We start from the raw sequence: 22,384 nt of genomic DNA, 5'->3' as shown, positions 1-22,384 counted from the left end.
ATTTGAAACGAGTCAGTTTTTTTGTTTTTGTTTTTTGTAAGTACTCCAAACAACAATGAGAAAGGATAGGGGCCACAACTTGCAAGAAAAGCTTCACCTTAAGAGCCTTTAATTTGCAAATGCTACTAAGTAGGGTATTGTATAGTTTCGTAAAAGTCATCAAATGCGCTATATCCTTTTCTGGGACTTGAATGCACGAAAATGTGTGGCATTGATAACTTTTCTTTATTCATTAAAAAAATATCAAGAATAATAAACTGATTTAAATTTGTCTTACTATTCCTGTGGCAAGTTTTAGTTGTACCAATGGGCTGGATATGCTGTTAGTGTTTTAATGGGTTTCACCATGGGGTTTTATGCATCTTTTGAACACGACGCTGAAGGGTTCAACCAAAGAGTATGGGTAACCTCTAACAGTGGAAACTGGCGATAGTGTCGACAAAAACCATCAACGGTATCTAGCGTTTGGTGTATCTTTGCTTTCTTATGAGCTTTGTAATCGTTTTTCTGTCATATACTGAGATCGGACACTTATCACTACACTAGTTTTACCAGTTACATCAACTAATCTAATTTTTCTTGGTATTATACTGAAAAAAAAATGCAAAGAAATGTTAGATGCTAGATGGCGTATTGGTTTTCTGAGGTCAGTTTTCACTCTTATTAGATGCATCTACTCTTTGGGTTCAACGATAACTTTGATGGAATATCTCCTGTAAGGAGACGATATCAGCATTCGGTCCTAGAAATTTTCTTCTGTAGGTAATTACGTGAGCTCTGTTACCTTATATTTGTTTTATCGCCTTGATTCATGGTGGTACAAGGAGAGAAAGATTCTCAGATGACAAGACAATCCGTGGATGTACTCATAATAAGCAGTAAGCATAGGGGCCATTTTGAACTTCTCTTTTTGGGTAGTAGTTTGTCTTTGGTGGTGTTCCAGCATCCCCTGAAATTCATATTCTGGATCCTCTAGAGTGGTATCAAGAGTAGGAGCGCCAATATAGAGCCAGCTGCTGTGTGCGGCAACGACCTTCTGTAGGACTTGACTGAACTAGATAGAAGAACGCTTTCTATGTGAAGCATTTCTCCGGCTTTTTAGTATAGTAAGAACAGGGTCTTTTCGAGGTCGGTGTTTAAGAAATGTCAGCTGAGAACTTGATTTTCGAGAGGCAATTTAATGGCTGTCTCAGCAATAAATTATTTGTAGTGTGTAAGTCAGTCCACACCGTAAATAAGTACAAAGAGAATGATTGCCCTCCCGTATTCTGTATCCGTATCTTTTCATCTCTACTTTAAAGATACATATCTTTGGCTAACAAATTCCCCAAATTCTAAAGCCACCTGATAAGCCGATGAAAGATCATCTTTCTACAGTGATTATCAAATATCTTTTTAAAAAATTTTGCCCGAAATGTTCTGTCTTGGAAAATTTTAACAATTAGAAATTAGAACTGTAAAGCTTAGGGCTATTTCCAAAAAAACTACTTGTTGAAAAGGTGACCGCATAACGACCACCCAATTCAGTTCAAATGCAACGTTTCATTACAAATTAAACTACCTTTCAACTATTATCTAATATAAAATTTTAAAAAGTTCAGCCTTAATTATTTTATGTATTAAAAAGAATGTGTATTCAATGACGCAAATGACACAGCAACATGTAGTTTGGAAAATTCTATAAAATGGATATCTTAGTAGACATTGTTATTCTATGGAACATAAAATTTCTCTAATAAATAAATCAATGGAAAAAAAGTTCTTGCATAAAATTTGTCTTCCTCTATTTCTTTATTGAGGGTAGTAATGACTGATTCTAGCCAGGTAGATGATGGCTGTTTATGTTTAGCTTTATAATTTTTGGCTGGATTGGTTTTTGAGCTTCTCTAAAAAATATTGACTCCCCAATTTAGAATGTGATTTATTTTTAAACTCATCCCTTTTCAAGGCCCTTGACTGCCAACGATGTTAAGAAAAAAACAACTGAACGCTTTTTTCATTGAAAGTGTAATAGCATCAAAAATAGAACTTGGAGAACCAGTTTCATCCCAGTAAACTAAAATTGATATCCTTATTCATAACGAATTGAGAATTCTTTCCTTTAGCACACACTTTAACTTTCCCATGGGAATTATTGTATTTTACTAGCTAGTAATTATAATATATCATTATAATAACGCTAATTATAACTTTGATTGACAACATTACAGTAGTTACGTAATAACATAAAAAAAATAATTGCAATGAAGAATAATTGTAAGCAGTTATTACTTATATTTTAAATGCAGTGTAATTATAAATCGATGAAGTCTTTTGTTGCGTTAGGTTGTAATTACCGTCATTAATCTCTTAACGAATCTTGTTAGTGTTACGTAGTTTCCTAATTTCAAATTTTTACGGGATTTATGGCTTACCCTGCTTATATTCTTGGTTGGGCATACCTTTTAAATAGGTGAGCTCGCACACAATGCCTCATCAGCTGTGTCGAAATATTATATCTGTGCTGTTTGAACTACAGAAAAATTCATGAAATCAAAAATCGAAAATGTTACATAAATTCTCATTTGCAAAAAATTAGCCTCTTTCCAGTGGTTGGGGGGGGGGCAGTTTGATGGCTAAACTGATTTCCTATGAAAAATTTCGTTTTATTGCAGGTGCCGTGCAAAAACTATTTTGGGTGAGATAAAATACAGCTTATACTATCTCTATCATATTTATTGTTCTTATTGTCTTTTTTCTCGGTAGAAATTTGTGAAGACAAAGAGATGAGAGAGCGAATAATACAGCTTCGACAAGAAACTCGTGTCCTGAAAGAACAAAGTTTAAAGCCAAGACGTTCCAGTTCAACTGTACGAAGGTCGTCCATCCACAAGAAGAATTTGACCTCTAAAAAGGACGTTATGAACGAAGGTCTTACTAATCGACTGCGGATTGAAAATGAGGTAATAGCTCTTCCGATATATAAGTGTACACTACACAATTCATTAAGTCCTGATATATTTATGTTGATTTTAGATCACTAGAATGGTCGTTAAAATCCTTAGAATTTTTTTCACTATAGATAGTATAGTGATTTTTAAGAATCTCAGCTGTTTTTCATTGAAGTTATTTTACGGAATTTTTGAGGGATAGCGAAGATTGTATCTAAGCTCCCATATGAAGGTTGGCACATCTGAGAGACTTCAACTGAAACTATTTAAAGTTTTCTGTTGACACCTCAACAAAAATTATTAGACGGTCCTTCTTTGATAATCCAGTTTTATTTGACAGTTGAAATTTTAATTATTGTTAGTGACACCCCAGCTCAGAGAATACTCATTGGTGTTTTCAAGGACCATCCCTCGCAGTGGAAGGATGACCAACGATTAGTAGTAGTAGTAGTAGTAGTAGTAGACAGGTTTAATAGCAAAAACTTAGCTGCCATCGCTGAATTGCGTTTCTTTTTTAACATATTCAAAATCAAACTACACTTGTAAATAATAAATCTAACTATAAACATTAACTCTTATTGTACATATCGACGAAAACCGGGACGAAAGAATTACCATAACGGTTTGTTCTTGCTTTAACGGGAACTAACTTATCTTGCTTTCTCGTTTTTGATGGTAGAGATTGATCATATAGAATGTCACGGTACTGAGATTTAGAAAGCAAGACCTCTCCAAAACTCATTATCAGAGCTTCGTACTGGTTTTGGAGTGACGGTAGTTCTAGCGGTTCCAGAGCTTTTTCGTAGGGGATGTCACGGCTGCCCAAAATGATCGATACCGCTCGCTTCTGAACCGATTCAAGCTCCTGACAAAGATACGCTGTTGCAATTGCTGAGGGCGCCCAAACAGGGCACGCATATTCCAGAATGGGCCGGACGTACGTTAGCATACTTCTATTCTCTGTGTTCTCACTGAACCTACGCATACCGTTTAAAGTCTGTAGACTAGCATTTACAGTTTTAACCACGTTTTTAATATGTGCGGCAAAGCTGAAGTCATTGCATAAAGTGACTCCAAGGATCTTGATACTGTCTGTTAGAGGGAATGGAACATTTGGCTCCATAACATTGCTTTTTAGCGGGTTGAAGCGTACTATCTTCGCCTTGTTTCGATTAATCTCAAGATTTAGCTCCGCGCGCTCTTATGTGAAACCACTGAAAAAATTTGAACTGAATTGAATTGAATTGTGGCGTCACAACTCCGTTTTGTTCTAAATGTTTCAGGATAAATAACAGGTCGTCCACGAACTTGTAGCGGTCGTCATAGTCAGCTATGAGAAGTTAATTACAGACAAGAATACAATAGCTGTGAGCTTAGTGCCTTGAGGGGCTCCACAGGTGGATGAGGACCATGCGGAATTACTATCACATTCGTAGGGGTCCACATTATTTCAAAGTTCATTGCTTGATATATTGCAAACAATACCAAACTGTTTATGGTAACGAACTGTAAGTAAGGAGCGATGCGACTCAATAGTAACAGGTACTTTGAATAACAGAGTCTTGATAACAATAGATACATCAAAAGATTCGAATTTTGATGCTTATTCAAAATGTATAAAATTCATCAAGTTTAATGTTGTCCGTCAAGAGTTACATAGGAGCCATGGAGGGAGTTTTCCACTGAGGGGGAGCCGGATTTTCCGACATTATATAAAAATATTAGAAATTAAATAAACAACAAGTTTTTCAAGTGAAAGTAAGGGACAACATTAAAACTTAAACGAACAGAAACTATTACGAATATGAGGGTGATTGCCTCCTCCTCTATAACTTGCTCTTTACGCTTAATGTTTTTTCAATTTTTAAAAAGCTCATTATTCAAATTAAACGATCCTTGTGTTTCAGGAGTCATTCTTAAGTAATTGGAACTAAAAGTCAAACTTTAGCGTAAAGAGCGAGGTATTTAAGAGGAGGCAACTCCCCTCATATACGTAATAATTTTTGTTCTTTTTAAGTTTTTACGTGGCTCCTTACTTTCAGTTGAAAGAACTTGTTTTTTTTACTCAGTTTCTTATTGGAAGGAATTTTGTGTACGTCAGTATTACTCCTAAAACTAAGAAAAATTGTCAGTATTTTACAATCAACCTATTATAGAAAAACTGAAGGCTCAAAAACTCAGGTTATTATTGGAATGAATAACCGAACATATTTATTCCTATGTGACAAAATTAAGCATTGTAAAATAAAATTTTTCAATAGAGGAGTGAAGCCCAAATTTTGCGCTATGTACTAAATAAAACTATTTTTTACCAAATATTTTGAAATATTATAAAATTGAGTTGAGTAATGTTTTTCTGTAATAGCCCTTCTAAGAACAATCTGTCTCGCTTTTCACTATGCTGCTGATTGCCATTGCTTCGACAGAAAACATACTGAAGAAATAAAAATGCCTTTATTGGGATTTCAGTGTTCCTCCCGATATCCGGTCTTTTCAGTGTATAAGTAAGTAAGTAAGTATGACGGGACTAGACCGTCAAGGTCCAAACCGGTGGTGCTGATCTCTGTTTTTTGGCCCTTCGGCGAGGAAGTGCAATGGGGGGCTACTGGCCAGCCATCCTGTGCTTTCGCATGCCCTTCCTGCTTACTTTCCCCAGATTTCTCCAGGTACTCATTTAGAGTTGGGTTGACTCTGACTGAGCTTACAAAGTTACACCATTGACCCCCGTCCCAAATTAAATAACTGGTTATGACATGGATTGAATTCGTCCCCCTTGGACAAAGAATTCTCAAACCAGCGTGCCAATCGCTTAGCCAGGACCAGGCAGGTCAATCACTTTTCAGTATATAGTGAGATACTGTCATTCCAAGTTTTCCAAGGGTATCGGGATTTGCTAGCTGCTATCTTGACTTTAGATGCCTTTTGGTCCAGAAAGTAGTAAGCTACTGTCATCTGTCTAAATCCAAAGGAGCACCAACCTGGTTACCCAAAGCCCATGTTTTAGCGACAACCGGGCTGAATGGCCATGCAATATCGGACTGCAGTAAGGTTGCGTTTTTGAGGGTCCGAATAAGGAGACATATTTGCAGGTGGAATAAATTTGTCTTGTTAAAAAACAAAAAACAGGAATTTCTGAACTTTTTGGCAAGAGGAATTAATCGTTAAGGTTGCCACTTGCAGTGAAAAATTAAAATTTCTAAAATTAAAATAAAAGATGTTTCAAAGCTTTCTCTTTTTTTAACTTCGTGGAGCAAAATGGTACTTTGTCTGTTTAGTTCGTATATGGTTTTGAGCAGTATATTTTTGTTTATTCTAGACGAAGAATGAAAGGAACAATAAATCTGAGTCAAAAACAGACGACTCTCCTCCAATGGCACATTTGCTGAAGAGAGATACTTTAGGAGAAATTAAACTAGACGAGAAAGACAGAGAAAAAATGAAACAAGCTGCTGATCACTCACTCAAAAAAGAAAAAGGGCAGCAAAATTCTGTTCAAACTCAGAGCAAAGGCTGGGAAACTAATGATCGAGGTGATGTCTCTTGCTCTCTCTCTTCTTCTTTTCCTCTTATCCTCTGTTATTCTATCTCCTTCTCTCTCTCTATTCCTCTCTGTGCCTGTGCTTGTTCCCCCCTCTCTCTCTCTCTCTCTCTCTCCCTCTCTCTCTCTCTCTCTCTCTCTCTCTCTCTCTCTCTTTCTTTGCATGTACTACTTTTGTTCTGTTATTAATCTGACTTTTAGCGCTTTTCTGTACACACTGACACTTCGTATGATTTTTTTTTTTTTTTACCTGGTACTTCGTGTAGAAAGAGTTGTCGTAAAAAACTTTGACAAGGGCTCATTCGAATAGAAATTGAATGGGCTACTGCCCTTTTTGATCGCTGAAAGTGATTGGAGGTTAACCAGCCCTGTAATCAACCTGGGGGCATGTAATGTTCTTTTTATAGAGAGGATAGCTGTATAAACTTTGAAGGGGGCTAATTGGACTGGTAATCCGAAGTTATAGTGTCCTTTTTAAGAGTCAAAGTGATCGAAAGGCATCTACCGCCCCCAAGTCTTCAATCTTCCAAGTTTTCAGTCTTCATCTAGATCTTGACCTGTTAAGACGTCTCGTTTTTAAATAAATGACACCTGTAATTTTTAAGTGAAGGCGCAAGATCAGCCTTGTGAACTTTACTCTAGCAAGTATCAGTGCTAATCCTGGCTTAGGCAACCAGGTTTTAGTTCAAGATATAGTTTCCAATTCAAGGTCTGTGTCTCGTTTTTGTTCTTTAGCCTAGAATGTCCCATCCTTGTAATGAGTGCTACAGAAAATGTGGAACTGAGTCATTCCAGTGTTCTAAGTGCAATGCTTGGTTGCACCCAGCTTGTGCTGGCATCACAAAAAGTAGTCGCCTAAAAAACCCTAAATGGTTATGCGTACAGTGCCGATCAACAATGGTCGTAAATGACGAGATTAATACCATCGACAACCAACCTGAAGTGATCCAACTACTCGAGGTTAAAAAATCCCACCTTATCTCTGCTGAAGGAAATTCAACTAATTCCAATGGTAATCTACTGGAAGTGATCGTTCCAATTGGTATTGTTAATCCCCCATCTGTACCTTGTTCCCCTGGATCGATTGATTCTGCAAAAATTACCACCTACCATCAACCCCAAATAACCCCACAAATTTCTTGCTCCAGTAAAGACGAATTGACGTGCAATGCAAAAACGGCTAGTGTTCTTGAGCTCCATACCTGTGAAGATTGCCTAAAAAAAGAAACAGAAATCGTCAATCTCAAGAAACCGATTATTAATCTTGAATTTCTTTATGATAGCTTGTCTGATCTTTACGAGCGCCAGAATAGTGATCTCTTCAAGGACAAAGAAATTAAAATGTTAAAAGTCGGTTTTCAGCTCGCAATTGTTGAAGCTATAAATACTTTAAATTCCCCTACACCGCCCAGAGTTCCTCTATTAGCTGATACTTCCGCTCTGAATATTCATGACCAAATTCTTCAGTTCATCAAGCAAGTGCTAGTGTACTTCCTTCGTCAGAATTTTCTCAAGGGATTAAAAAGGTTATGCAAACTAATCATACTGACCTCGTTTCAACCGAAGATAATTTATTGTTGAAATCCAGAGTTAATGACAGATCTTTAAAAAGTGACAATGCAGTTGAACTGACAAGCGAAAATTCTCACACAATGCAATCAAATATTCAAAAAAATGAGCTCAGTGATTTTACGTGTAATAAACCTAATGTGTGTTTCAACTTCTTAGACAGTAGATGTATTTCCAGTAATTGTAAATATCTACAAATTTGTAAATTTTATGTTTTTAGCCGTTGTACAAACAATCTGTGTAAATACCCCAATGTTGATATTTGTAAAATATTTTCAAGTGGAAGGTGCATTGGCTGTACAAAAACTCATATTGAATCGCCCATTAAAGGCCTTAGTAGGTTCCACACAACTGGGCTGCCCAGAAGCCACCTTAATCCTGCTAGATTTACCAAGCATTTTAAGCCGTGTAACTTTTTTCATGTATCATCAGACGTGGGGGGTAGGTTTAAAACTCAACCTTTTTTAGGATAGTGTCGAAAGCACTCACGGCCCCCTCCTCCCCTTGGTCAGGTTCCAGTCGACTTCCATTCTTATCCCCCTGCATTTTCAGCTCAACAATTAATAAACCCTTCCCGATTACATACTCCCCCCTTACCCCTTGTTATCTCCTCCTCCTCTCTGCATACAGAAGTCTTATTTCCTTCCCCCTTACAGTATGCTGACCCGTACCCTCCCTACTCTGTCGCAAACCAGCAATTTCTAGACGGACATGAATCACTATTCCCACCCAGCCCCCCTTTCTCAGCACATTACGAAACCCCACCCCCAGCCCATTTTATCCCTCGTGCCTACCCTGTCAACGTGACTCAGGTCTGAGACTTTTTGCACTCAATAATTGTCATGTAATAAATCCAAATTGCTCTCCTCGTGCTTCGTCCTTATCCTTGCCCGTCCCCCCACCTCCAAATCCCCAAGGCAAATCCTTCTCTTACCCTTCTTCTCCAAAGCATAATAAAATGAAATTAAAACCCAACCCAGGAAATTCTCAAACCCATCAAGTCTCCCTGTCGCGATCCCCAATCGGTTTGTTTTTCCTAAACTTTTAGTTACTAATGCTGAAAGTCTTAATTTTGAAAAGCTTACTGAATTCGAGGTGCTTTTAATATCAAATTTGATAGATATTATAGCTGTTACTGAAGTTCAATCCCAGGGTCCCTACGCCTGACAGATTATTCAGAGTTTATTAAACTCCATCCTTCAGACCACCCACTCGGGAAAGATGGTGGCGGAGTTTTGTTTTTTTTTTACTAAGAGTACCTTTACCCAAAGGTTATTAAAGCCCCTAGCTTATCCGAGCATGATGAAATCCTCTGGCTAAGTGTTAGACCAAAAAGTGGCTATGTGTTTGTTCAAGTTTAGTTTGACAGGTTTCTTTTTTTCTTTTTAGCTTTTTAATTAACTTATTAGTTTTTTTACTGACTCATAATTTGATTATTAATTATGATTTTCATTTTTCGTTTTTTTTTTCTTTGCTTTGTTAGTGTAACCATGCATTTTGTCGACTCCAAACTCCAAATTCGGCCCTTTGAGGGCTTGCGATAGAGATCTTTTTGGAATAAATATCTTATCTTATCTCAAACACGTCGTTTTTTCCCAAAATGCATCTGATACAAATTTGTTCAAAAAATAGTCTAAAGGGTAAAAAAGAGGGTGAAGTGTATCCAGATTGTCAAAAAGAATAGATAGAATTTTTAGTGAGACTAAATTTTATTTTTTAGGTCAACATAAGGAGGTATAAACTTAAAAACACAAAATACTATTGTATTTATATGTGTCATTATACTATGTGTCAGGATTAAAAATCGTTAAAAAAAAAGTTTCTCCGGCATACAAATAGCAAGCCAGTTATGGGTTCCTACAGAAAAAAAAAGTATTATAAAATATTATTTGTGTCTGTGAAAGACTACATCAATAAAAAAGGAACAGAAATTAATTTAAAAAGCTTCCTTTATAAACAAATTTTTCAAGAAAAGTATAGAGTTGTATTAAGCCAAAAATGAGCAAAAAATAAAGTCAAATAGCCTTTCAATTCACAAATTACGTTTAAAATGTTTTCACTTTTCTTTACTTTAATGAGTAAAAATTCATTAAAACCTTAAGGAACAAACATCATATCAGTATATCCACGGTAATATTTTTACCCCCCCCCCCCCACAGTCCTGTGCCCTACCTTCTTGTGCCCTTTTTAAGAGTCAAAGTGATCGGAGGGCAGCTACCCCCCCCCACAAAAAAAACACATGTCGTATTTTAACCAAATGCATCCAATAGAAATTTTGAGATAGTCAGAGCGTGAAGACAAGGGTTGTAAGCTATGCCCCCGGGGCATTTAGAGTTTTTATAGAAGGAATTATTGTGTAAACTTTATAAGGGGCTCGTCGAAAATTTTCCTTTTAAAACTCGAAAGGGATGTTGGTTAACTTGTAAGTTATATAAGTTATGTTGTATGTTGTAAGTTATCCCCCTGGGGCATATTATGCTTTATAGAAAGAGTAATCGTATATACTTCGGAGGGGGCTCATTGGATCGGTAATCAGAAGCTCTAGTGCCCTTTTGAAGAAACAAAATGAAAGAGGGGCATCCACCCCCCCCCCCCGAAACACACTTCGTGTTTTCTCAAAATGCATCCAATATAAATTTTGACAAAGCCATGTTATTCAAAATGGTTGAAAGATCATATGAGAAGGCAAAACCGTAAAAGAAGGAGGCAAAACCCAAACTCTCGTTTGCAGAGATTTGTTTGAACATTTGTATGTTCAATTTAAGTTTCACTCGTTTTAATATTTATTTATTCATTTATATTAGCACCTATTGTATGTTTGTTTGCTATGATTATTTATTTAATTTATGTTCGTTTTGGGTTTCATTTATGGTTCAGTGGCAAAATATTCTTGTTCGTTTTAAGCTTGATGTGCTTATTCAACTTAAGCTTTACTCGTGTTAAGATTTATTTATTCATTTATATTAGTACCTGTTGTATGTTGTTCGCTATGATTGTTTATTCTATTTCTGTTCGTTTTGGGTTTCATTTGTCCTTTAATAGTAATTACTGGCTGTTTTGACTTTGGGTTATTTTAGGTTTCTATTTCTTCTGATCTTAAGTTGATATGACCTTTACTATTCATTAAAAAAAAATTCAGAAAGTTTTTTTTTAATTAATAAGAGGAAAATGTGATGGAGATTTAACTAGCCCCCCCCCCTCCAACTACCCCTCTTCTCACCAAACCCATCTGATTTAAATTTTCGGATAGCCATTTAGTTCAAAATAATCCAAAGGACATATAACAATGCGTCCAGTTTTGACATAGCCCCCCAGAGCCCTGGGGCAAGGGTTGCAAGTTATGGCCTGGGGTTCTATTACTTTTTATGGCACTTGTTATTAACCAAGTGACATATAGCGATCGCAAATTCTGTCGGTCTGTCTGTCTGTCGGTGACGGTTTTTGCTACTTTCGGCACTTCCAGGTAAGCTAGGACGATGAAATTTGGCAAGCGTATCAGGGACCAGATTAGATTCAATTATAAATAGTCGTTTTCGTGATTCGACCATCTGGAGGGGGGAGTCGGGGGTTGGTTAATTCGGAAAAAATGAAGTATTTTTAGCTTACGAACAGGTGATGTGATTTTAATGAAATTTGATGTTTGGAAGGTATCGTGTCTCATAGCTCTTATTTTAAATCCTGACCAGATCCGGAGATATTGGGGGGAGTTGGGGGGGACCAGAAATCTTGGAAAACGCTTAGAACGGAGGCATCGGGATTAAACTTGGTGGGGAAAATAAGCAGAAGTCCTAGATACGTGATAGACATATCCGGAACGGATCTGCTCCGTTTGGGGGAGTTGGGGGGGATTAATTCTGCGAATTATAAAAAAATGAGGTATTTTTAACTTACGAAGGAGTGATCGGATCTTAATGAAATTTGAAGTTTGGAAGAATATCGTCTCTCAGAGCTCTTATTTTAAATCCCGACTGTATCCGGTGACATTGGGGGGAATTGAGGTTGGGAACCTAAAATCTCGGAAAACGCTTAGAGTTGAGCGATCGGGATGAAACTTGTTGGAAAAAATAAGTATAAGTCCTAGATACGTGATTGAAATAACCGGAACGGATCCGCACTCTTTGGGGGAGTTGGGTGGGTTAATTCTGAAAAATTAGAAAAAAAATAGTATTTTTAACTTACGAAGGAGTGGTCGGATCTTAATGAAATTTGATTTTTGGAAGAATATCGTGTCTCAGAGCTCTTATTTTAAATCCCGACCGGATCCAGTGGCATTGGGGGGATATAAAATCTTGGAAAACGCTTAGAGTGGAGGGATCGGGATGAAACTTTGTGGTAAAAATCGTAAGTCCTAGATACGTGATTGAAATAACAGGAACGGATCTGCTCTCTTTGGGGGAGGGGGGATAATTCTTAAAAATTAAAAAAATGAGATATTTTTAACTTACGAAGGAGTGATTGGATCTTAATGAAATTTGATGTTTAGAAGGATATCGTGTCTCAGAGCTCTTATTTTAAATCTCGAACGGATGCGGTGAAGGGAAGTTGGGGGAGCTGAACCTAAAATCTTGGAAAACGCTTAGAGTGGAGGGATCGGGATGAAACTTCGTGGAAAGAATAAGCACAAGTCCAAGATAGGTAACTGACATAACCAGACCGGATCCGCTCTCTTTGGTGGAGTGGAGGGGGGAGTAATTCGGAAAAATTAGAAAAAACGAGGTATTTGTAACTTACGAATGGGTGATCAGATCTTAATGAAATTTGATATCTAGAAGGATCTTGTACTTTAGAACCTCAAACTAAATCTCGACCAGATCCGGTGACATTGAAGGGAGTTGGAGGGGGAAACCAGAATTCTTGGAAAACGTGAAAATCGAGGTATCTTACGAATGGGTGATCGAATCTTAATGAAACTTGATATATAGAAGAATCTAATGTCTCAGATGCTCCATTTTCAATTCGAATCGGATCCAGGGACATAGAGGGTTGGAGGGGGAAACAGAAATCTTGGAAACGGGAAATCTTGGAAAACCCTTGGAGGGGAGAGACCGGGATGAAACTTGATGGGAAGAATAAGCACAAGTTATAGATACGAGATTGATATAATTGGTGTAGATCCGTTCTCTTTGAGGGAACTGGGGTTGTTAAATTGGAAAAATCAGAAAGTTGAGATATTTTTAACTTAAAAACGGGTGACCGGATCTTAATGAAGTTTGATTTTTAAAAGGAACTTATGTCTCAGAGCTCTTATTTCAAATCCCGACCAGATCTTTTGACATTGGGGGGATTTGGAGGGGGAAACCGGAAATCTTGGAAAACGCTTATAAATGTCGTAGATACATGATTGACGTAACCGGACTGGACCCGCTCTCTTTGGTGGAGTTCAGTGCTTTGGCAAGTTTGGTGCTTCTGGACGTGCTAGGACGATGAAAATTGGTATGCCTGTCAGGGAGGTGCACAAATTGACTTGATGAAGTCGTTTTCTCCGATTCGACCATGTGGGGGGCTGAAGGGAGAGGAAAAATTAGAAAAATTGAGGTATTTTTAACTTACGAGTGGGTGATTGGATCTTAATGAATTTTGATATTTAGAAGGAATCGTGACTCAGAGCTCTTATTTTAAATCCCGACCGGCATTAAGCCTCTGAAAGCAATCCAATTTTTCCTCTTAAAGCAATCCATTGACTCTTATAATTTTGCTAGAGCTCATACCATATGATCTCTTGGCTCTTCCGAACTCGTCACAAGTGCCATATGAGCTCTTAGCTCCTGTTTTTTATGGAATAGGTGACCATATAAACTTCAGATGGGGCTCATTTGATTTGAGATTAGAATTATAGTGCCTTTTTTAAGAATCTAAGTGATTTGAGAGCACCCCCCCTCCCCCCCGTCCCCATCGTTTCCCAAAACAAACATCCGAACAAAGTATTGATACATTTATTTTTTACAGCATTTTTGAAAGATTGAGCAATTATTTTTTGGGGGGATTTCAACCCTCCCCCAAGGCCTCAGGGCAAAGGCTGTAAGTTAGGCAATTTGTTCATTATTTACATAGAGTATATTTTTTGGAGAAAAAGGTATGTATGTTGGACTTCGACTTTCTCAAAATACGAAGGGTATTAAGATGAGTCTTTCAGAGAATGCTGAAGGTGCTGTTGACCTAAATCAAAACATGTTTTGTATATGGGTATTCGGAAGGACGTAACTTAGGAATTACCGATGGCTGAGGGGAAGATCTACTGCTACCACAACTATTACTGCTACCATTAAAACTGCCACTTCTGTAGCGCAGTCCCAGAAATGACCGGGAATTTTCTTTGTATTTGGGACTGCTGGGTTTCTAATTTTTCCGTTTTTCCCTTATTTGGGTTATAACGTCGTTCCCTTTTTTGTGTCCAAGGTACTCTTTATGTAACTGTACCCATCTACATTTTTCCACATTTAAAGTCAATCCTGCTTTTCTGAGTCTGGTCAAAATTTGTCTTATATGGATTATATGTTCATTGAACGAGTTTGAAAAAACTACAATGTCATCCAGGTAGGCTCTTGTATATGGTAACGATTTTAGGCTACAATCTACTAGTCTACAATCTACTAGTTTACTAGTACTAGGGACGTTGCTGGTGCCTCTTTTAGTCCAAAAGGCATATATCTAAAGTGGTATAACCCAAAAGCCGTAATAAAAACAGTTTTTACTGAATCTTCTGGGTGCGTTTTTACTTGCCAATATCTCCTTTTCAAGTCTAAAATCGATGTAAATTTGCGGAGCCTACTGACTCTAGAATTTCGTCCATCCTAGGTATTGGATACGCGTCTCATTCGGAAATATTGTTCAGTTTTCTGTGGTCTACGCAAAATCGAATGGAGCCATCTTACTTCGGAACTAATACGACTGGCTCTGCATATTCTGAGCTTGATGGTTCTATAACCCCTAAATTGGTCTATCTATTTTTTCGTTTCCCGCCTTTCAGCTTTTGACATAAATTTCCTCATTAAATTCACATGGTAAACTTCTTCCTTTTTTATCCCACATCTTCTGCCACATAGTTTACATCGTTTATTTTATTTTTCAGGTTAAATGGTCCTTTCCTTCTTACTTGCAATTTTTTATTGCAGTCTTGTTGCAATATGAGGACTTCATCCCCTTCCGTGAATTCACGCATGCGGGCGGATTTATCGTATCATATTTTGTTTTTTCCGCGTATTCTCCCTGTGCCTGCTTGGCAAGCTCATGGTATTTATTTTTCTCGCAGCGATAGCAAGTGTGTTATCAAAGTTTGTTCATTTTTCTCATCATTCTCCCATGATTCCTTTAAAATATATAATACCCTTCTAGGGTTTGTCCCGTACCGTATAATAATTCAAATGGCGGGAACCCTGTAACTGAGTTTCTCTATGTGCAAAAAGGACATAAGGTAGCATTTTGTCCCATTGATTTATATCATCTCTTACAAACCGTCTCAACATACTAATTAGGGTTCCGTTAAATATTTCTGTCATTCTATTTGCCTGAGGATGGAACGGAAGTGTTGATACTTGCTCAATGCCGAGAATTTCGTATAATTTTCGGATGTGTGTCGATATAAAGTTGGTTCCATTGTCTGTTAAAACTTCCTATGGGATTCCGTGACCTGAGATGCATTTCGCTAATTCTTCTGCGATTTTCGGTGATTAAAGTTTGTTTAAAAAACAATTTACGTGTTGTATTCACAAGTAATTTAAGTATAATGAATCTTCTCAATTCTGGTAAGGATAAAACCCCAGTTACTCGTCTAAGAGGGGTGTATCAAATACCATGTAGCTGTCGAAATTATTACATTGGTCGAACCCACCAAAATTTAGGAACAAGATTACAGCAACACAAAGAAAGTATTGAAAAAGCTTTAAAATCTAAAATAACTCCATATCTTTCGATTCGGCTTTAAGCAATCATATTTTTGAAAATCCAAACCATTATGTTCTATTTGACGAAACAGTTCTAATTGGCAATGACCTAGGAATCAAATAAATTGTCCGCGAGGCAATCGAAATCAAAAGAAACTTAAATAATAATACATCCCTAAATAGAGACTTGGGTGAATACACACTAAACCCTATGTACACAAAATTATTTACAGAAAATAAGCTAATTCAAAATAAAACAATAATAGGAACGAATAAAAACAAGCCCAATCCCAAAAGAACTACAAGATTAGCTGCAGAGAAGGCAAATATAGCAATAAAAAATTATTCATATTTTTAACAAATACAGTTAGTGAAATGAATGAACCGTTTTAGCTTGTAAAATGTTAGTTTTTATCACACAGTCTTAGCTGAACTTTTCGTTAAGAAGTAATGATACCAAGGCTATTTTAAAAAATGGATTTTTAACTGAGAACTTTTATTGTAAATGTGTTATTGTTTATTATTTTCTTTGCTGAAGACGGCTCTTAGATATAGGGCGAAATATTCAAATGGGTTTTGTTCGTTCACTGTCTTGGGAACAAAAAGTCCTCATTATTCTCTCTTCTGTACTTGTATTATGGAAAGGCAGTGTGGTCTTCGTCATTATTTACACCACATAACCCTATCCCCTCAACGCCTCTTCCCACCTCCCAACCAAAAAAATCCCCACGAAAACGTCTATACACTTCCCGAAAACCATTACTATATGTAAACACTGGTCAAAGTTTGTAACTTGCAGCCCCTCCCATGGGGACTGTGGGGGAATAAGTCTTCCCCAAAGACATAGTTATTAGGTTTTCTGACTATGCTGAATAAAATGGCTATCTCAGAATTTTGATCCGATGACTTAGGGAAAAAGTGAGTGGGAGGGGGCCTAGGTGCCCTCCGATTTTTTTGTTCACTTAAAAAGGGCACTAGAACTTTCAATTTCTGTCACAAGGAGCCCTCTCACGACATTCTAGGACCACTGGCTCGATATGATGACCCCTTGGGAAAAACAAAACAAACAAATAAACACGCATCCGTGATCTGACTTGTGGCAAAAAATACAAAATTCCACATTTTGTAGATAGGAGCTGGAAACTTCTATTGTAGGATTCCCTCATACGCTGAATCTGATTGTGTGATTTTCTTTAAGATTCTATCACCTTTAGGGTTGTTTCCTCCTGTTTTTCTAAAATAAGGCAAATTTTCTGAGACTTGCTACTTTTGATGGGTAAAGCTAAACTTGATGAAACTTATATATTTAAAATTAACATTAAAATACAATTCTTTTGATATAGCTATTGGTATCAAAATTCCGTTTTTTAGAGTTTTGGTTACTATTGAGCCGGGTCGCTCCTTACTACAGTTCGTTACCAGAACTGTTTGATACAAGACCTACCTATAATTGCTTTTCAACCTTATTTCCTTCTTTATTAGCGATTTCTATTGTGACCTTTGCCGTCGGATATTCATGATTTGCTCCATTGTAGCAAAGTGCCGTCACTTTATTTTCATAGTTTGTTTCGGCTTTTCTCTATTAAATCTTTCGGTCACTACGGGAGTCGATAGCTATTTCCACCGATTTACCATTTAGTTCCCACATGCATTGTGTGATTCTTATTTTAAATTTCTTTATCTTACTTAAGTTTCTTATTTTCGACTTCTAACCCATGTTGTCCCCTTATATGTCTGATTCTTTTTCCCCTTATCTCTGAATCTACCGTAACCGTAACTGTAACGGCGATCGTTTCTTGGATTGTTCTGTTTTGCCTTGGGCCCATAGTTGCTCGTTTTGAAGTTATTTTCGTGATTTTTATTCGTGCTACGGCAGTCTGAGGCAGAATGTCCACGTTTATTACATATAAAACAGGGGATATCACAATGCCCCTGTTTTGGCCAGATTTCCTAAAGTCTTTACTTAGGCATTTGGTGCTATAGTGTCCGACGGAGTTCTAATGGTAGCACGTTGTTTCTATTCGTCTTTGCCGTGTCTCGCTAATATCGTTTTTATTTTCATCGTGTGGGTTTTCGTTCCTACTACCACCTCCTAGCCTTGTTCTTGGCAGGAATGCCTCCCTTTAATTTCACTGCGCCTATCTGATAAATCCGTCATTTTTTCAATCGTTCGGGTTTTTTTTAGGTGCATTCTCATATTTGGATATTTTATTTTCTAAAAATGGTTCCATTGCATTTTTTCTATCACTTCTATCATCTTTTCTTTTATCTCCTCTGGGTCTTCTAACCTTCTATAATTTTCTAGCTACAGCCATTTTAAACACATATCTTTCGATGTGTACCCGTATTCTTTGTATGTTTATTTGTCTCTCTTTCTTTTGCTTCTAAACCTTCTTTGAAAGTGCTCGGGAGAGAGTTGAAACTTTTCAAAAATGGCTTGCTTTAGTCTTTCCGAGTCTTTTGAGTAGTACATCGGTAATGCCTTAAAAGCTGTTTGTGCTTTGTAGATAAGGAAGCGCGAATTAATGTCGCCCAGTGTTCTCTCGGCCATCTGTTTAATTCCGCTTTTTTTTCAAAATTGTAGAAATATAAATGTACATCTTCATTTTCTTTCATTGGTTGAGGTTTATTGCAAGCAATAAATCTACTGTAGATGATCTTTTAGGCTCTTGGGAATTTCTCCCTGCGATCATTTCCATTAGTTGTTGTCTTTCCTCTCTATCTGCCTCCTCCTTTTGTTCTCTGGTTACTCTCTCTTCCTTTCCTCTGTTTCTTTCCTATCTTCCTCCTCTTTTCGTTTTCTGGCTTTCCTGTCTCTGTCTCTTTCTTTTCTAGCTCTATTCGTTTTTGGCCAAGAAATTCATCATTTAAACCATGTCTAGCTCATTGTTTTTTTTTTTGTGACTCCCTGCTGGACATTGAGCTCCGACTGTTTCTGCTACTCGGTCTGCTTTGATTCCTCTTGTCATTTTATCCTCTTATCTCATTTTGCGAGTCTGTTCCTTTTCTATTTCCTCGTTCTGTGGCATCTGAAGGATGAGTTGGTCCTGTTTTCCATGTATTTTCATATAATAATTTTTCTTTATGTATTACCGCCTCATTTTCTATTTCGTGCTCTCTTATATTCCCTGGCGTACTCCTTCCCGACTGTATACTTTGTGCATCCATTTCTGTTTCTCTATCTGGACCTCCCCTATCTGGAAATAATTCTTTTTGCGTATATGGTCTATTCTTTTCTCCCTCCACAGTTCGTACTGGAGATCGTAAACAAGCACATTGTAGAAACAATAAGGAATTTTTTTTTTTCAAGACAGTGGAATTCAATTTGGCCCTATGTCCAAGGGCCGTCATCAGCACAACACGAGAAAATATATATATATATATATATATATATATATATATATATATATATCGGCCTTATATGGCCCGCTGATATTAATGCTATTTATGAATATAAATCGGCAAACCCACAAAAAATCAATTTAATAAAAAATTATAAATAATCTTTCTATAGATCAAATATGTTAAAAATTTAATCCAACAAATTAAATCTTACAGTCAAAATCCATTCAAAATTACGAGGAAATGAGCAGCGCAATACTCGGGGCTATGAGATTGAACATCCTGTGGGTGGGGGGGTATGGGGAAGTGACGGGGGATATTCACTGCAGCATTAATGGTGAATCTGGCTGAAAAAGCCGAGTGTATACGAAATTCACCTTCGCCCAGCCGAAACCTTGTTTATGCTATACAACTGTCGTCTGCAGCAGCTCATTACTGACAATTTTAGTACAAGCCAAGTACCAGCATTCATATTTATGATTGTTTAATGTGTGTTTATTGTTTCTGATGTATTGCGTAACGTTTTTAAATTCGCATAATAGCGTGTTTGCTAAATAGTTTCTTTTCTTCACTACCGCTTGAGTAACACCTACTTCAATAACGTTCAATTATGAGGATATTCATCGTTTCTCCAGGTGTATTGATTAAAGAAAAAAACAATAACGACAATTTCTAGAATCCCTGAAAATTAATGTGGGCCAATTATAATATTTCGTCACTAGCACGGATAAAACTTGCAGAGATTAGACTTTCTGAACTAAAGTTATAATGATAAACTAGATATAACATAGACAAAAGAGAAAGGTTAAAGTAGAGATAGCTGTTTAATCTTTCTGTTTAACAAACGTTTATTGCCTTTCAATCAGAAATAAGTTTTTGTACACATTTGTAATTAAATTTCCTAATCCCGACACATGCTTGATTTCACTGTTGCCAGATGCTACTCAAGACGTTGGACAACTTACTCTTTTTTTCTTCTAATATTACTATTAAATGGATGTTTTTTTAAAATCCTGAAGCAGTTTTTTATGTCGTTCTCGCATTTTTAAGTTTGAATAGATAGATAGGTAATTTATTAGCCCACCAATGACCTTGCAAAAGTCTGTCTTTATTAAAATTAAGGTAGAACCTGACGATCACCCCAAACAAAGCAATTTATGCGTATAATAGTTACAAATAGACCAAAGACTGTGGCAATGTACTTTTTATCCGTTAACATCAGGTTCAAGATACCTGAAAATTCTAATTCAGCTTAACCAAACCACCTCAGTCTCACGTAATAGAGATGTGTTCTCACATAAGATATATACACATATAAATTCTTTTACTTGTTTACACACCTTATGTACACCCACATTGGGGACAAGTTGGACCTGTTTATGAAACTAACCCCACCGTAGTCAAAACACTTTTATTTCGATGAAGTGGGAATCTTGACGGGATTTGAAAACAAACCTGTGTCTGTTTTATTTGGATGTCCTGACTCTAGCTGCTGATTCTTGTTACTTAATATCGAACTGGATTCTACACAGGCCCAGAACCAGCAATATGGAATCACCTTGATAACAATGTCTATGTAAAAGTCCTTCTTATACTCAAATCTATCCATGGACTGAAATTATTAATTTAAAATAGAATTTGCCTAGTATCGTCTAGTTGTATCTAGAAGCACAATGAAACTGAAATTAACTTTCACAGAACTTAATAAGGTCGAGAAGGGATATTTTGGCTGGATGTCAAAATAATTCTGTAGCTGTTCATCAAACCTGTAGCTGTTAAATTTGAATATCCTGACACCATAGCTCCCGTTTTAGACTGTTTAAAATGATATTGGACTCCCCAGAGGCTCAGAGCCATAATCAAGTTGTTTTATTTATAAATTCGTTTTCTCAGAACTCGAATCCACTTGTGGATTGGTTATCACTTAAAATAAAAATTTCGAACATTAATTATTCAATACTATTTATCCTTTGCCAATATTATAAGGATTGTTTTTATATATTACTAGCAACAGCTCTTGTTTACTAGTGAAGAGAAGCCAGAGTTGTGAATAGCTTGCAGTTTGTTTCTTTATTCATTTTTGAAAAAACGGCTGTTAACGGTTTTACAAACTATCTCTTGTAGTTTGACATTAAAAAAATAATAAAAGCTTTAAAAAATCGCTTTGCGTCTTGTAAGCGAAAATGTTTGTATATGTTTATCTCTGCTTACTGTTTTCATAATGTTCTAACTGTGTGTCTGTGTTTCTTATTGCAGATGTGAAGGTAATGGTAGATTCTGTTGACAGTTCTTATCCTACTAACAGTACAACTATCGAGTTGACCATTAAGGTAGCCGTAGGTAAGTAAACTACTGACTTTTCTATTCAGGTCCTCTTAACCTGTCCGTTGTCAGGGATTAATAATCAACATTTTATTAATTGTAAGCCCGATTAAGTGGGTCAGTATTGGGCAAAACAATGCTCTTTTGGAGAGGTCAACTTTAGCTCTTTTATTTCGCAGAATGTCTTCCAACGTTGTAAGTGGTTGGGAAATAAGATTATCAGAGACACTTCCACCTCACAGACAATGTTACGTAGTCAAGCTGGGGATGGGTATAGGGCCTCTCCCCCCCCCCTCTTTGAAATTTTTTTGGAACTGCTAGAGATTTCTTTGAAGGTTTCATATACTTTGATATAACTTGCATTTTTTTTTCAGGGCTGTATTCCCCTCGCCCATATTATTTATAATTAATCAAAATATACGTAATTAATATTAATCTCACCCGATGACAGTATAAAAACTTTGTTTCTTATTTTAAGGAAGCGGTTAGTTTGTTCGCATTACTAAGACAGATGTAGATGGTGTCTTAAGAAACGTGTTCTTTTGTCACTAAAAATAGCCTAAAAGACGGCCCACGCTGTATTAGAATCTTTTTATTTTTCCAATGAGTCCGGGAACGTCTCCAAGGTTTTTTCGGGGGGGGGAGGGGCATTAAAGCGCTTCATGTTTATAATCATTTTTGGTACTTTTTTACGAGTCGTATAAACATTTCTTTTGTGGTCGAGGACAAACCCCCCCCCCCCCCTGGAAACAGCCTTGGTCCTGGAGCTGTTTGTTTCCAATTAATTGAGATGTGAGTAGAGT

The 22,384-nt window shown here is 36.9% G+C and overlaps 1 protein-coding gene across 2 annotated transcripts in view; it reads left to right on the top strand.

The window, feature by feature from the left end:
• Positions 1 to 22,384, top strand: part of LOC136028219 (protein phosphatase 1 regulatory inhibitor subunit 16B-like) — a 71,888-nt gene that overhangs the window by 42,501 nt on the left and 7,003 nt on the right. Inside the window, exons 9-11 of one of the 2 annotated variants that reach the window (XM_065705937.1) lie at positions 2,746 to 2,942; positions 6,247 to 6,460; positions 21,516 to 21,599. In XM_065705937.1, the coding sequence (XP_065562009.1) occupies positions 2,746 to 2,942; positions 6,247 to 6,460; positions 21,516 to 21,599 (495 nt within the window). The remainder of the gene's footprint in view (positions 1 to 2,745; positions 2,943 to 6,246; positions 6,461 to 21,515; positions 21,600 to 22,384) is intronic. The other variant, XM_065705939.1, reaches the window with a different exon arrangement.

Source organism: Artemia franciscana, chromosome 6 (assembly GCF_032884065.1).
Source record: "Artemia franciscana chromosome 6, ASM3288406v1, whole genome shotgun sequence".
In the NCBI taxonomy this organism is placed as follows: domain Eukaryota; kingdom Metazoa; phylum Arthropoda; class Branchiopoda; order Anostraca; family Artemiidae; genus Artemia; species Artemia franciscana.
Note: the sequence above shows the minus strand (reverse complement) of the source record. Positions and strands in the feature narration are given on the sequence as shown.